Below are 16,878 nucleotides of genomic sequence, written 5' to 3'. Positions count from 1 at the left end.
AACAGTTGCACGCGTGCTGAGCGACTCCCAGAGCTGCAGCGTCTAGACAGAAAATACAGAAAAGCAGGTTCTGTCACTTAAACGTGATGTCTGAACCTGTTAGCTTGAAACGTATTCTGGAGTAAAAATTATGCAAAATTAAATTAGTGTGACCTTACTTTGCATTTGGAGGCTGAATATGCCCATCTTGTAAAGCCTAGTGCATTTATAACACTTCCCCTGGGGAAAATTACATAGAGAAAGGGAATGAGGTCTCTCCTAATTGAAAAGTGACAATGATTAGGAAGCCAAATACAAAATGTGTTGAGTATTTTTTGTTTTGTTTTGTTGTGTGTGTGCTTTTAAGAATACCAGTAGAATTATAAATCATGTGCTTTGCAGTTTGGCTTGTTCTTCATTCCCCAAAGGCTTTTTATTAGCATAGTAGCTGAATTGCACTTGTATAATAACGTATTAACTCAAAGTTTGGGTTCTTAATGATCCTTCTTCATTAGTTTAACTGAGCTGCTTGGATAAAATCTTACCAAGTATATCCAGCTTTCCAGTGTGTTGGAGTTTTTTCCCCCTTCTGCAAATGAAGCCCACGAAGACAAGTTAGAACAGAGGGAGAGCTGGCAGAAACTTCAGCGCCTCGAGTGGATATGAGTCTCTGGAAACCTAAAAAGCACAAATTGAGTGTGGGGGACTTTGGTTTGGTTTGATTGCTATTTTATTTTTTCCAAAGGCCAGACTGGGCAACATGAGCGTTCTTGGGATTAAAGCTCCTCTCAGCACACCTGACGTGTTTGCCCCGAGGCGCTCGAGGCTGTGCTGCTCCTCGCAGGCTGGGCTTGGAGATGAGCAGACCTCGGGGCACTGTGTGCCCTCTGCTCTGCCCTGAGCTCCTGCTGATGCACAGAGCTGAGCTTCCCGGTGGGTTTGGCCTCCTCGTGTATACATACAGCATTGGGAAGCAATTTTAGTGTCAGCAGCACCACCAAAGACGACATGGGGGCAGATGCGATGCTTCAACGTTTGAGCCCTTGTCTGTGCTGCAGGACAAGGGTAGACGTGCTCTGCTGCAGTGATTGAGCTGTTTGCTTCCCCGTGCTAACGAAGGAGATTGGAGAAGAGCAGGGCCGTTGGCGTGAACAGGGGGAGCTGCTCGGGTTTTGTCGTTCGGACACATTTCACCAGACCTGTTTACAGAATGTTAATTGGCAGCTTAATTGTTCTCCCTCCTCCCACAAAGCGAGATACTAAAATCGCTCTTCTATTGGTAATGCCAGTGGGATTGCCATAAGGTTAGACTAGATTCCACATGGAAATAACCTGGCTTTGGGGTTGGAGAGCAAGGCGTGATGCATGGCCAGACGCTGCCTGCACCTCCTGGCCTCACCCTGCGGTCCCCGTTGGGGTCCAGCCCACCCAGATGACCAGCGCCAGGAGAACAGGGAGGGAGAGATGGGTCAGGAGAAGCGTCCCCTTTGTTCTGGTAATGATACTGTGCCTTATTACTGCACCTCTTGGCAACCTTTTTGTAATACCCTGATGACAGGAGTCCTAGAGCCAGAATAAACAGCATTCAGGGCTGGATGGGGACGGATGAGGCGCCCGTGTGTTGTCCCAGATCCTGACGGAATTCCCACCCTTTCTTCTGCTTCAGGCTCTGCTTGTTGGATGTCTGTGTGTGCAGGAAACTTGGCTTAGGTCGTTTGTAAGTGACACGCGTCTCGTGTGTGTTCCTTCCTAGGAAGGAATTAGCCCAGCGCTCCTGATGGCAAAAACTTCACCTGTGTCACAGAAGTACCGTGACCAACTTAGCAAGGTTTGGTTAATTTAAGGGACCTCTCATCCTGCGAAAGGAACTTTCCTTTATAACTACCTTGGTCTTGTTTTTCTTCGGAAATATAACCTCTTTGAAGAGAAAAGGAAGTTTTCCATCCCTGGCCTCAAATTTTTTCTTGTGTTTTCTTACCGTGGCCAAAGCACATGCTGCGTTTTGAGGCTAAATTGACTCATCTTCCTAAAAACCTTCGTTGTTTTGTGTTTTGTTTTTTTCTTTTCTGTAATGAATTCCACAAAAAGCGGGCTCCGCATCCAAGCTGGATGGCTGCCTGTGGGCTCTGCTGCCCGCGCGAGATGGGACAGAGGAGCTCTGGGTCAGGGCTCCCCCGGGGTCTCACTTTTCGGGGTGGCCTGGAGAGCACCCGGGGGAGCTGTGGGCTGTCCCATGCCTGGCTCGGGTCCTGGGCCTTCACCCCTCTGATCGCATGCTGGAAGTCGGCAGGGATGGTCTCTGTGCCCTTGGGTGCGGCTGGCACTAGGACGTGCCTTTAGGCTGTGTAGGGACACTCCGACGTAGGGAGGATGACATGGGAAGAGACGTTGCACCTTTTTTTCAGTGTTTTCTTGTCATTCTCTTTTCCCAGCCATTTTAAGTTGGGGGGGGGGGGTGTTTGTTTAATCTGATTTGTGTTCAGAAGAAACGAGCTCCTGTTTCAGCCTGTTCCTCCAGCACAGGGCACCCGTGGCAGCTCTCGGCTCCGGTCGCCTGTCGTTCCCACGGGCAAGCTGTGCCGCTGACTTTGGGATGGATCATAAATTGCTGGGATCATGTTTTTTTTCCAGGCATTCGGGCACCTTGCTGGGGTTGCTGTGAAAGACCTAGACCTCCTCTTTTAAGAAGATGCCTTTAGCTAAAAGGCATTTTTAAGGCAAAACTCCTTTGCGGCGTTTGGCTTTTAATCCCTCTCTTCGCACTGCATGTGCAATCTTCTGGTGTAGACAGCTGTGCTTCAGGGGTGCTGTAAGTATATGGGCTCCAGGTCACTCATACATCTCACTTTAAGTGACAGATAAGGCTCCTGCTTTCACAGCATAATTCTGCTTTTTGAAGGTGGTGGGCAGAGCTGGTTAAACGTTTTGGGCAATGGCAGAAATAGCTGCAGTTTAGCAGAATGAGTGCCAAGGTAACTGGCAGCACTCACCACCTGGACTGTTTTCTTGACATTTATTTGCTTTTACTGGCACTTAAATGCCACCTGCCAGGAGAAAACTTTCCATTAAAAAAAAAAAAAAAAAAAAATTGCCTGACTAAGCAGCAGCCACCCCAGCTGGTCCAAGCAGTGTGATGCTGCGCTGATGGGTCTTCCTATGCACGCACGGATGTATACGTGTCTGTGTCTGTACGTATTAAATACAGATGGCCGCATCTGTGGTAGCTTAGGGCACAGCTTTCCAAAACTGGGTTTTATAGCTGTCCCTTCTGAGGAGCAAGGCTCATATTTCCAGGACTGTTGAATTTTGCTGGTCTGGTTCCTCCTTTATGATGAGTGCTGGAGTTGCTGCTGCCTGGCCCTGGGCACTGCTGGCATGAGGGGGCTCGGGGGTGGCAACCCAAGAGTGGTTCAGGGGCGGCATCCGCTCTCTGGGTGCCAAACACATGGAAATAATGACCCCAGGGCAATGTTTGCCTCCAGTACTCAGTTTTCCTTAGCCTCAGAGAAGTGTGAGGAATTATTTCCTTAGGAAATTTTAGGAGTGGCTTCTTACTGCCTCCTGCCAAGTGCCTCCGGAGTTAACTGGATAGTCTGTTGTTTGCTTGTTCTTGTTTGTTTGGACGATTTTTGGCAGTTTTCCTTTATGCCAGTTCAAGCCACTCAAGCTGCCGCTGTCAGCTGGCCGAGCCTGGAGCTGAGGGATGTCTGGAGCTCCGGGATGCAGCCCCTGCGGGCAGCTGCGTCGTGCCTGTTTGGTGTCTCCCCAAAAAGCAGGAGGTCTCCCTGCCTGCACCCTGTGGCTGATGGGATGGCAAAAGGGGTCTGCCAGTGCCTACTGTGCCCTGCCGTGTCCCAGGCTCCTCGTGCCACCATCCGACCCCTGTGACAGAGGGGACATGTGCCTGGTGCGAGGCTGTGCCGAGGAGGTCTTCAGCCTGGTCCTCCCTGGAGGAAGGAGTGGTGGTGATGGGAAGAGAGTTGCAGAAATCTAGTTTGCATTTAGTTAAATTGTTCCATTAAAAGCAGTAACACTGGCTTGTTACACAGCTTGGAGCAAGGCGCCTTTGGCACTGGGATGCCGCGGGTTTTGTACCGGGTGGTGGGGGGCACGCTGCAGCTGGGAGGGCTTTGGGAAGTCCTGTCTGCATCGTAGCTTGGAAACACTCTGCTTTGCAAATTGTCTTTAAAGATCCCTCTTAGAGACTCTTCTGTGACGCTGAAAAAGTGAATTAATGAGCTTTTTGATTAAGTAGCTGGGCTCAAAGCATACAGAGCCCACATATCCACGTCTGAGAGCTTTATGGGGGAAGGATGTGATGGTGTCATTGGCATCTTGGCCGCATTAGTTCTTGTGCTCAATTACATGCTGCTTTTGCTGTTGGCTTAAAGTCTGTCTCTCTCTCTTGCAGCGGAGTTGGAGTTTGTACAGATAATCATAATCGTGGTGGTGATGATGGTGATGGTGGTGGTGATCACGTGTCTGCTGAACCACTACAAACTCTCTGCGCGATCCTTCATCAGCCGGCACAGCCAGGGGAGGCGGAGAGATGAGAACCTCTCATCAGTAAGTCACACCCTGCTCCTCCAGCCCGCGTCATCCTGCGCCATTTGACAAATGACGTGACACTGGGGAGACGTTGGAGCCAAGGGCGTTGTTCTTCTGGTTGGTGTTTGCCGATGTGCCGCTTGGCACTGCATGGAGAGACACCCTCCGGGTTGGGTCTTGGTGTCATCTTCTGCCTCTGTTATGGGGGGGCCCTTTTAGGGATGCGTCTGGCTCTTCAAGGTGCACGTACTGTTCACCACTGCCTACAGGGTTCTGTCTTCAGTGCAGGCATATCTTGTACCTATACGTTTTGTTTTTTTTTAGTGTTCAGCCTGAAGGATCGTAAAGCTGTTTAAACGATAGGGCTTCTTTAAGGTCACTGCTTCGCATCCTCTCCTTTGCAGGCTTCCAGGGCAGGCTGCACACACCCGTGCTGCCTTGTGCTGCTCGGTGTGGGGCTGCTCTCTCTTGTCTCAAACCCATGCTCGCTGCAGGAAAAAGATGAAACACTGGGATTGCTTTCCTTTTTTTCTTTTTTTTTTTTTTTCTGCTTCTTTCCTTTTTTTCCTTCTTTTCTTCCTTTTTTTCCTTCTTTTCTTCCTTTTTTTCCTTCTTTTCTTCCTTTTTTTCCTTCTTTTCTTCCTTTTTTTCCTTCTTTTCTTCCTTTTTTTCCTTCTTTTGAGTGAGAGACAGCTCTCTAACCTCTGATGTATTAAGTCTCCAGCACAGCACTGTTGCAGGCTGTCCAGCCAGTAGATGCCCAGGGCGCAGGCTGTCCCTCTGCTCCGTAGCTGCTCTCTTGTCACACGTTACAGCAGACAAAGGTCCCTTATCAGGCCGGAGTGAAGAAGACACCCCTTGGGAAGGAGAGCTTGCAAACCCCAAGCTCAATTAAACCACCCTTTGTTTTGTGGGCTGTGGAGGGCGTCTCCAGAGAGCCCGGCGTTGAGCCCGGCTCGTGTTCGTTTATTGACACCATGCAACGTGGTCAAAGTGCTGGGAGTGCGTGATCCTGCGTTAAACCAGCTGGCACGAGGGTGGGGAGCATTCAGACACCTGCCTGCTTTGGGGATCAGAGCTCAGCTCCCTGCACGGCTCCCGGCTCACAGAAATCCTATGTCTCTCCTTACCATCCTGTGCACCTGCTTCTAGCAGTAGCAGAATGTAGGCACCCAAGCACATGAATTTTTGAAAACAGCAGAAAGATTATTTTTCCATTTTCAGATATTTTTACTGTTTTACCATGTCCAGAATGTTTTACTTGAGCAATACCAAAATGTTTCATTTTACATTTTCAAAGCAAATATCAGATCAAGCCTTTTTTATTTTAATGTACTAATTTCTGTTTTCTGAAGTGGCCTGGTTTTTATTTTCTTTTAAAAGAAGAAAGAAGGTTAATGTGGAAGAAGAAAATCACATGGAGGCTGAACAAAAAGTTCAGATTAATCAAAAATTGTTGACTGTTTAATGCTTTTTTTCCCCTTTTTTAATTTTTTTTAAGTTTATTTCTTCTCTTGAATTTCACCAGGCCAAAATTTACAGATATTTTCTGGCTCAGTCTCCACACCAGAACAGCTCTGTTATTTATTCAGTCTTCAGACACATTAGCAATTAAATGGCTTTTCAGCAAAGGTTCACCTCCGCACCTCTGGCTTTCCTCCCCCCCTCTTTATAATTCTTCCCCTTCTCCCTGCCCCGTCTCTGCTGTGAGCACCGTGTTGCTGGAGTGGCAGCCAAGCTTCCCCGTGGCCCGAGCACCCTCCTGACGGGAAGAGGAGCCCCTCATGTGCGAAGTGGGAAGCTTGTTACAATGAGATCAATCATGACAAAGATTTTAAAAGTAGCTCTTTTGGGTTCAGCACAGCATGCCTTTTTGTAGAAAACAGCTCCAGTCTAAACGAGTGCTGAAGGTTGGCAGGCAGAGGTACACTGAACTGGGTACCCGTTTATGTAATCCGTTAAACTTGCGCTGAACTGGTGTTGGGCTTTTTAAATCCCAAACTTAATTTTGCTGTCGTGACTGCAGACGGGCACCAGAGCTGCATACATGCTTTTCATCTTTTGAAATATTAAAGTAGTTCATGCCATGGTCAGGATGCTGCTAGGTCTGCCAGAGTTGTCCTTCTTTCTTGTTGTAGCTCAAAAATTACAACTGAAGGAGAAGTTAATTTCCCTAAAGGTTTTTTTTTAAGCGTAGTTCTTGCTAGCAAGGAATTGTTGTATTACGTCGTATGTTTCTCCATCACTGTTCTCACTGTGCTTAAACTCTGTCTCCCTATAAGGAGTACTTTGAGAAACGCTACTAAAAATTTTTTTGCACTGAGTGGCACTGTCCCTGCACCTTAGGAACAGTGATGTCCCACTCCCCCGAGAAAAAGTGGTTTAAATGCAATTTCCAAGCATACCTTCATCCCCCAAAGTGGAAAATAGAAATCTTCCTGAAGGCTCAGAGATTAATCTGCACCATGCAGCTTTACAGAGAAAATTCTATGACATTGCTAAAACAAGCGGTTCTATAAAAGTCAAAGATTGATCTCTAAAAAGAAATTTAAAAGTAATTTGAGGTTCTGCAGTGAGTCCTAGAATACTTGTGGAGGCTTTTACAGCTATATTGCTCATCAGACAGCAGAATCTCAGCTTTCATTTCAGAAAACCATAGCTTTCTAGACTCGGCCATTGTTGAGATGAATTCAAGTCCTAAATATTCTGAAAATCAAAGGTGAGTGAGGAGAGCCCTGAGGACAAGGATTTACAGCGGTGACTCTCCCTCCTGGGGCAGCGCAGTTTTGCTTGGCTCAGTGGGGCTGTGTAGCCGTCCCATGGCCAAAGCACAAAGGCTAAAAGTATGTCTGTCTTCTCTCTCTGAGGCTTTGCCCTCCTCTGACTACTGGTTTCCAGCCATTTTAATCCCACTGTTGAATTTTTAGGTGAGAGGAGCTGTTGCCCGAGTGGGCTTCGCAGTAGTGTGTGAGGCCGAGGGCTGGTGAGCGGCGAGCGTGCTTGTGGTCGGTCAGCTGCGGGCGTGTAAGCATGCCCAGGTCAAGCCCCGGAGTCCCAGGAGAAGTGGTTAATAATAGCTGCAGGGATCCAGCTCCTACAGAAAACGGGTCTCCTGTCTGCTCCTTACCTCTCTGTGGATCCCATTTTAATGGTGTTTCTCCTGGTTTGCTACTCTTGCATCCACGTGTTGCCTGGAGCATCGTTCCTGGATCTCATCTGCACAAACGGATGAGTTAATGTGTGAGCCAGAGCTTTTCTTCTGAATGCCTGGGTGGGGTATTGGGTGCAGGCTTTGGGTGGGTGGGTGCTTAGTGGTAGGGGACGTTTTGGGTGCAGCAGCTCACGTCAGGGTGTGTAGGTGCCTTTGCCATCGCCTGCCGCAGCGGGAAGCCCCAGCCGAGCGTGGTGATGCTCCGCGCGCTGGGAAGCACCGGGCTGCAGCCGCCGTCGTGGGAGCTGGCTGACATCACTCCCGGGAAAGGGGGAAGCAGATGGGATATTGCCATGGCACTGCCCACTGCCAAGTTAAATATAAAACATCTAGCAGAAGGCAGCGGGGTACTCGCTGCTCAGGAAGTCTGCCACGGGGGCATGGCAAAGTAAACACAATTTTCGGAGTGCTTCCCGCTCCTGCCCGCTGCTCCGGCGTCCTTCGGGGTGAGCTGAAGGGCTGGCAGTGCACGTGGCAGCACTGGAAACCCTGCCCGTGCCCTTTGCTGTCAGCGCCAGGGCTGAGCGGGGGGTTAGAGGCGAGGATTTGATCTGAGCAGATGCAGTTCCTCGTGGGTCTCTGGGTGCTGGGGGAATTTGCCTGTAGACCATCCCTGCAGGGAAGAGGCACGCGTAACATGGACCAGCCTAAAAGGCTGATGCCCGTGTACACAGTTGCCCACTGAAGTCTGAAGATCTGTATAGCACGCGGCGTGGCGTTGCTCAGCAAGGGCTGTGTGGCACACAGCTCAGCCAGCGCGTTCATTAGCTCCAGCCGGGGAGGGTGCCAGTATGGCAGCGCTTAACCTCTGCTCCAAGGGGATGCTAACTAAAAAACACCGAAAAGAATCTGGGCCGTCTCATTTCCATATAAATCAGTGTTTTCCTTGCACCAGCAACAGGACCGCCTTGAGGTTTATGTGCAGAGCTTCCAAAACAGGAACCTGGCGGGGTTCTCTCCGTCTCCGATACCATGTGTGATGCCACATGAGAAAATACATTCCAAAGCTGGGGAAAATAAAGAAGAAAAAAGGAAGGGAGAGGGAAGGAGGGCGTGGGGTGTGTAATGGATGGCTTCTTTGGAGATGTTAATGCGGCACTGGTGCTGCGGTTCGGACAGTCGGATGCATGTTGCGGGGTGCCCGGGCGCGTTGCTCCTGCCCCAGGGCTGGGGGCTGGCTCTGCTGTGGGGACTGCCTGGTCTGTCTCTGTCGAGGCGCTTTGGGGGGGAGCGGAGATGCTGCTCCGCCACTTACCGGGGTAGCTGCAGAGGGGTGCAGCAACGTTTCCTGTTACGTGCCGCAGCCTAGTATGAGGCCAGATGTGCTGCACAGCTGGGTGAGGTCCAGGGAGCATCAGACAAGCAAAATCCCTTCTGACCTTATCAGCGAAGGGGTCTGTGATGCTGCGGTACCGTTGCAGCTTTTTACAGGCTTTCACTGGGGCACCAGGCTGCCCGGACCGTCACCACGGTTATTGTAGAAATTGGTATTTTCATAGTGGGAAAGCCTGTGGTTTGCTCATCCGGAAAGCCTTGCTGCGTAGGCTGGGCCCGAGAATGGCCTTCGGATGGGACACCTTGAAGGGGAAAAAGAAACACCCCTGGCATTTGCTTTCTGCTGGTGGTAAATACTTCTGCCTGGGCCTGACCTACTAGTGCCAGAACTGGAGAGTCACCTGCAAGGAACTGAGAAGTGCCAGCTCTTGCAGGTTATAATTAGGAACCTTCTGGCTTGTGTTCCTCCAGCCCTGCCTGCCCAAGGGCTGTTGCTGTGCGTGAGTATTGGCAATATTTAAATATTTTAGTTCTTAAGGCAGAAGTGTCTGGGATGAACTGTGTGTGCTTAGAGTATCACCAGCAAATGGGAAGAACCTTGGTTTGTTTTGATCATGAATTGTAAACTAATCTCATGGTTTGGGGGAAATTGGCTCGTGGCTTTATCATGCTTGGGGTTCCTGGCGCCGGGGTTCAGATCGCGGGGTCTTGCTTGCACCGTAAAGAAGCCTTTAGACCACAGTTCCTCAGTCTGGTTAAGCCAAGGACCACTTATCCTTTTGGGGCAAAAATACTCTAGAACCATCCTGTTGCTACAGATTTCTGTTTTTTTTCTTTTTTTAGAGAAATCAAAATTAGGCTTAACATTTAGTTACTCGCTTATTATCTTGATTTTCCCATGATTTCCTTGATTGTGTGCATCAGAATGTGGGTGTGAGGGGTTTTTTTGGTTTGTTTTTTTAAAAAAAATCTTGTCATTATTTCATGGAGCATTTTCTGATGTCTTGTGAATCACCCACGGCTCATGGATCGCAAATTGAAAAATATTCCTCTGGCACGTTTGAACCAAGGAGAGAAACATGCTGGGTGGGTGTGGGCGGGAGGGGGGAAGTCTGCAACTGGGAGAGCGTTGTTTGCCGGTGTCGTTCTCATCATTCATTCTTCAAGTGATTTATGAAATAAAAATGGAGGTGAAAATGGAGGGAAGTTTTAATCAGAATGTTGTTTTCAGTGGCAGTACGCTAATACCCTTAGCCTATACCCGTGAGAGACCCAGCATATCTGGTAGTAGCTGATACCCCTGGGAGAGCTGGTTGCCTGCCTAGCAGAGGGTGCGTCCGTGCGTGGCCGCAGCCGGGGCAGGGATGCGCTGGTGGGCAGCGTCTCACCTGGGCTCTGGCGCGAGCTGTTTGCGGGAGGAGCTGGACCGCGGCTGGCAGTCAGACTCACTGGGCACTCTCTTCTCCTTTCCAATGCAGGAGGGAAGCCTGTGGCCTTCGGAAAGCACCGTGTCGGGGAACGGAATACCAGAGGTGAGGGCGATGCGGGCGCGGGTGCCGCTGCCTCTCCCGCTGTCCCAGGCTGCGGCGTCTCACGCTTCTCGCCCTCTTTGTCTCTCTTTCTCCCTTTCAGCAGCAAATCTACACCCCGAGACCCAGCGACCGCCTGGCAGTGCCGTCGTTTCTGCAGAGGGACCGCTTTAACAGATTCCAACCCACCTACCCCTACATGCAGCACGAGATCGACCTGCCGCCCACCATCTCGCTGTCGGACGGCGAGGAGCCCCCCCCGTACCAGGGACCCTGCACGCTGCAGCTGCGAGACCCCGAGCAGCAAATGGAGCTCAACAGGGAGTCAGTCCGGGCCCCCCCCAACAGAACCATCTTCGACAGTGACTTGATAGATAACTCCGTGTACGGGGGGCCGTGCCCCCCCAGCAGTAACTCTGGCATCAGTGCGACCTGCTATGGGAGCAATGGGAGGATGGAGGGACCGCCGCCGACGTACAGCGAGGTGATAGGGCACTACCCCGGGTCAACGTTTTACCAGCACCAGCAGAACAACAACGGGATGCCCTCCATCTTGGAGGGCAGCAGACTCCATCATTCACAAATCAATGGCCTTGAGAGCACAACCGCGTGGAACAAAGAGAAAGAGAAACAAAAAGGGCACCCCTTTTAAAAAAAAAAAAAAAGGGGGGGGGGAGGAGAAAAAGGAGAGAAAAAAAAAGCAAGAAAGTAAATGAAACACTCTGCACTTCTCATTAAAAGAAAAAGGAGAGAGAGAGAGAGCTGAGGAAGATGAGCAAAGAAAAAAAAGCACCCTTCCCCATCTCTCCATGTATAAATATTTACTTGTTATGTCTGGTCTGAATGCACAAGCCTACCAAGCTTGCAAAAACATTTCTTTATTGAGCTGTGTCTAGACGTTTAAAAAGGAAAAAAAAAAATCAACTGTAGTCCATTTTTTTTTGTTTCTAGTTGAGCTGTGTGAATGCTTTTTTTTTTGTTTGATTATTTCACGTATCTTTAAAGACAAAATATTTGCACAAAAACATTTTGTTTAAAGATCTGCAATATAAATATATAAATATATATTAAAAATAAGAGAAAGTGTATGTGTAAGGAGCAGGAGTATTTTTGTATTAGAAGAGGCCTATTCAAAAAAAAATTGTTTTCTGAACTAGAAGAAAAATGGCAATTTTTTGAGTGCCAACTCAAAAAGCGTGTATTACATTGTAAAAAAACAAAAAAACAAAAAAAAAAATCAAAAGCAGGGGTTTAGAGTTATTTATATAAATGTTGAAATTTTGCACTATTTTTTAATATAAATATGTCAGTGCTTGTGTTGGTCAAAGCCTCTATCATGTCTACCATGAACCTGTTAAGGGATATATGTCGAAGTGAAGAACAAAGTAGCTGGAAGGGGGTGGAAAAGCACTGAAGTGGAGATGCCAGCCCTGGGAGGAGCGGTGAGCGAGACTGCGTCTTATGCAAATCCTTAATTTCCAGAGTCCCTGCGCGTGGCCGCTGACAGTCACGGCTTGATACATTCCCTGCAAAGCAAGAGGAGTTGGTGTGTGTCTGTGTGTCATCCGGTAGGATTATTGGAGTAAAAAAGTAAAATAAAAACTCCCTGCTTCTGAGAGTCAGTAAGGACTGAAGCAGACAAAAATTACTTGATTTTTTTTTTTTTTTTTTTTTTTTTTTTTGGACAGCCTCTAACTTTTTGGAGGGGGGTGGTGGGGATGAGAATAAACTTCTGTGTCTGAAGGAACAAAGTGTTTTTTGGTTTATTTCTTTCAATGTTCAACTGAAGGGGCCCTATTTGGAGCTAAAGCAGTGATTATGGAAGTTAATGTGAGTAAATGGTAACGTACCCACCAGCTGCCTCTCAGCCGGGGTTTAAATATCTCAACAAAAGTACGAGCTGAAAAATGTGGCGGTGGTGAAAGTCACGTTCGTTTTGTACTAACCTCCCAGACCTCTATTCAGGATAAACGGGCGCAGCCATGTCTCGCAGCTCCGCCGTCCTCCGGGCTGCCTCTGGTCATCGCTGTTTTTTACTTTATTACCCTAGCTAAAGAGGTGTCAGATACAGTAGATGGAAATGAATCTGCTCCTGTGATGTATTAATTAAAGGCTAAAGAAATACGCTTAACGCTTTAGAAGCAACCCCCCTTTACCTCTTCTGAAGATGCCCTCATCCGCAGCAGCACGGTCCCACCTGCCCTCCCGCCGCCGGGCGTTGTGCGTCTTTAATTTATCTTGGTTTCGGAAGCATTTTGTCTTACTATGCTATTGTTTACATTTTTATATTTCGTAGGTGTCTGGTAGGTGTTTTGCCCTTGTGGTGCATTTGTATGTGACGGAGCGAGCGAGTGAGAAACCTGAGAGCGCATGAGAGAGAAAGCAAAAGGGAGAAAACCCGTTCTCGGTCCCGTCTCTCCGAGCTCGAGGAAGGGCGGTAGGGGAACCGTAGAGAGCGAAGGTTTTACAAGGAAGTGTGATCTCATTTTCCGCAGGATGCTATCTAGTAGAGTGACATAAATGAAAGATATAAAGGCAATAACTATTGTTTTTAAGCAACTTTTCTATTACTTGAAAAAAAAAAAATAACCATGAGAACAGTTTTGAAGTTCTGACCATTTGAACAATATTTATATATATTTTAAAGAAGACGGTGAATAGCTGAACTTGAAGTTTGATCATTATTTTTTGCTTTATTTTGTTTTTGCCTAGAAATAGTCCTGTACCTTCTCAATATTTCAAACTGCTTTTCCACAGCTCTTGAAATCTTCATAGCTTTACAGTCGTGTAACCTAAATTTTGATGACCTAGAAAAAAAAAAGCCACAAAAAAAAAAGTCATGCAAAGAAGTAAATCTAGTTTGTCATGAAAGGTACAAAAGTGATGAATTTATACGAGTTTTTAAAATGTATCTTTCCTTTATGTAACATGTCTATTTAGTGCCTTATTAAAGAAACAGTAACCCTCCCTTTTTAGAGAGGGGAAAACAAAATCATCATTAGCGTCACAAGTAACCAGCGTCTGGTCTCTTGCTCCTTTGGACCTTGCATTCAATTTTCCAGTCCCTTCTTTCCTGGCAGCGCTGCTGGCTCCCCGGAGCAGCTCCGTGTGCCTGCCAGCGCCGGCTGCTCCCTCGGCCGCTGCTCTTCTCCGACTCTTTGTAAGGGAACTTGAACATGTTTATGCACATCATCCTGCCCCGGGATGTAGGAAACTGTAGTGGATATTGTGAGATACCAACCAAAAGAGAAACCGAAATATATCTACTGCCCTCTTGAGCCAAAATGCGTGAATAGTGTTATTGGGGTTGGGGAGGGTTTTTTTTTGGGGGGTGGGTGTTGTTCTGTGATCGGAAATAGTTTGTTTGCTACAAAAAACCTGGTTACCTCAGCAGGTTTTGGGTGGAATATGCATCACACGTTTGAAACTGAGCAGTGAATAGGTGTCATGGGGACTGGAGGTTGTTAAGTGTCGGGATTGTCTTGCGTGTTGTCACCCAGCCACCAAACCCCATCGAGAGGTCAGGGAGGTGGGTAGGGTCTGGAAAGACGCAGGGGGGTACTGGGAGAGGGTCTGAAAATGCAGTGCAATTAAACCTGGCTGTTATGCTTTGAAGTCCTCAAAATTTCAACCGATTCTCTGGGTTCTTTTCCCCCATCTTTTTCTTTCTCCCCAGTCTGCTCCCATCATGAGCTTTTATTTCTCAAGTGTCACCCCAAGCATCTGCAGTTCAGTGACCAGTTTGTTGAGTTCCTGGGTCCAGTTTCATTTACCTCTTTCTCTAGTTTGGGGAATTTAATGGGTGTGAAGCGGGGTGGCTCATCAGCACCAAATTTCTTTTGCAAACACTGCCTTTCAGTCCGTGCCATGCACAAAGGAAAACCGAGCTGCCACCTTTCCCGGTGCGGGTGCCTGGGGAGCAGCTGCAGCCCCAGGGGGGGGACCCCGGGTCCCAGGCAGCGGGTGCAACTCGAGTCCACCTCGACAGAGCCAAGTTGTCACCTTTTGTCTTTCTTCTGTCCATCCCTCTGCTTTGCAGTCCTGAGAACTGTGTATTTCAAGTGCAGATACCAGATCTGGGGCCCAGATCAACTCCAAGTTCTGAATGGGTGTTTAGAAATAATGGTCTGTTCTTTTATATTATTATTGTTATTGTTGTTGTTGTTATTATTATTATTACTATTTAATGTTACTTTTTGCCTCGGGATCCATTTCTTCCCAACTCCCATGTCCCGTATTGCTGCCAAGGCAGAGAATTTGCTTTGCACACTCTTGCTGATGTCTCTGCTCGTTTCCTTCTGGCCTTGGTGCAGCTCAGGAGAGCGCTGCCCTGGGAGCTGGGCTGCGGGCCTGCCCCGGAGCAGTCGCTAGCATCTTGCAGCTGCCAGCAGAGAGATTCAGACCCCTTAAGAATGATTTCTTTTTAAACAAATGCAGAAGAAACAAGGCATTGCTAATTCTTAGCAACCTCTTGTCCTAGCCTGCCTTTTTGCTCGAAGTTTGAAGCCAAGTTAGCTTTAAAAGGGGTTGTTAATCTCACGGTGTTTCTTAGCTTAAAGTACGGCAAACAGCATCCTGAAAGTGCCCCCAGCTCTTAATGGCCTGGAATGGGAATGTGGCTTTGTCGATCAGGATGGTGAGGAAGGATGGGTTTTATTTGGGGCTGACACTGGTAAAACTTGCGTTCCCTTCACAACCCTCGATTTCACCGGTTTGAAGATTCAGCTTTACTCATCTAGTGCGTTGTTTCCATACATGTCACAAAATTCGTTCTATCTTAAGTGGGGGTATAAGGAAATCCAATTGCTTTCTGGAGAATCACTCTTTTATATGTGTATTGAACTACAAAATTGCACTAACTGCTATATTAAAAAATAAAGAAATAAAAGCCCAACATTTTTACTACGGATTGGAAAGAGACTGAATCCAGATGTGTAGAATTAACAGTGCTAGGTGAAAAACGGAATGAATTTTTAATCTCTTCTGTCTCTGTATCGCTCAGAGATTTTCTATGTACAACACAAAACTACGAAAAACAAAGTTTTCCAGAAACCGCGCTTCAGATTTTTGCTGTACTATAGAAGCTCATGAAGGACAACATTAAAGTCCTAATTTGCCTGCCTTATAGACACATTTCATTGTATTAATATTTTCTTAAACTTCCAGTTGCATTGCTTTGGCTTTGGAGTTTGTTATAGGCAGTCCTGTATCCTGAGTTCTGTTGAAGTTTAAACTTATGTAAACTATTGACAGCACATGCAATGCAGTACTTATCTATATTTTGCTGTTTTAGTATGAATATGTACTCTGATGCCAATTTACAAAAATCTGTTGTAAACGCTTATTGTGTAACAGTAACCAATAGTGGCAATTATATGTCATTCTAAAAGCTGCAATACTTATACAATAAATTTTACAATACTTTGGAAAATTTGCCTTCACCTTTTGCTTTGTTACCCAAAAATCAGAGTTTGCCAACACGATGTAATTTCAAAAGCTCTTCCTATTTTCTTTTCAAATACTGGAAAATGAATATTCTCAGTTTTTGGTATTTGTGTGGTTTCCCCTCTTCCATGTTAAGTAGCCTTTTGAATACCAGACCAACCTCTGTATTGCCACGACGTGTTTTTTCCCGTGAAGCTGTAGCTGGTTCCCGGCGTATTTGCATGCTCGGTCCATGCGTGCGTGTGTGCGTGTACAATTCTGTTTTCTTTAGAGGAGATCAGGTGTCGCAGCTTTAATCCCAGAAGAAGCATTCCTGGTTTGCACCAATATGTCCAACACTTGCGATCCTGCCTTTCAGCCGAGAACATGACTGATGGTCAGAAGGTCTTAACTTGAATAACTGTCAATCAACAAGAACTGTGTAAATTGACTCAAATCCGAAGCACAGATAATTTGTGAGACTTTCTCCTTTCTGAGACTGTGGTCAAATTGCAGTCATCACATTAAAATGATTGAAAACCTAACTGTTTGCAGGGGGTTTTCTTTCTGTTTCTGAAGGATGTCCTGTAGATTCACCCAGACAATGGGTTGCCTCTGGGGAGTAAGGAGTGTGTAGTAATTAACCCCTGGTCTTCGCCTGAAGGCTGGCAGCTCCATGTGGGCCCTCGGTCTGCCTAGCCCTGCTCTCTGGCTGATGGCAAACCTCCATTTAAGGTGGCAGCATCTTTGAAAGTGGCCCCTGGCTTTTAGAAGTGGCCCCTCCGGCTGATTTGGGTGGGCAAGTGGTGGAAACTTGGCTTTAATCTGCAGGAGCTGTGAGCACGAGGAGCTCCTGTGGGCTTCAGTGGGATGCCTGGATGTTCTGCACAGCTGGTTGCTTGCAACACAGCC

At 47.4% G+C, this 16,878-nt stretch overlaps 1 protein-coding gene across 4 annotated transcripts in view; it reads left to right on the top strand.

The window, feature by feature from the left end:
• The window catches only part of PMEPA1 (prostate transmembrane protein, androgen induced 1), a 51,167-nt gene extending 34,717 nt beyond the window's left edge, over window positions 1-16,450 (top strand). For 3 of the 4 annotated variants that reach the window (XM_075438771.1, XM_075438769.1, XM_075438772.1), the window contains 3 exons: window positions 4,391-4,545; window positions 10,492-10,545; window positions 10,646-16,450. In XM_075438771.1, the coding sequence (XP_075294886.1) occupies window positions 4,391-4,545; window positions 10,492-10,545; window positions 10,646-11,194 (758 nt within the window). In that variant the 3' untranslated portion in view covers window positions 11,195-16,450. The remainder of the gene's footprint in view (window positions 1-4,390; window positions 4,546-10,491; window positions 10,546-10,645) is intronic. The other variant, XM_075438770.1, reaches the window with a different exon arrangement.
• The last annotated feature ends 428 nt before the right edge of the window (window positions 16,451-16,878 follow it).

The sequence above is a fragment of the Opisthocomus hoazin genome, chromosome 18, assembly GCF_030867145.1.
Source record: "Opisthocomus hoazin isolate bOpiHoa1 chromosome 18, bOpiHoa1.hap1, whole genome shotgun sequence".
NCBI lineage: Eukaryota > Metazoa > Chordata > Aves > Opisthocomiformes > Opisthocomidae > Opisthocomus > Opisthocomus hoazin.
Note: the sequence above shows the minus strand (reverse complement) of the source record. Positions and strands in the feature narration are given on the sequence as shown.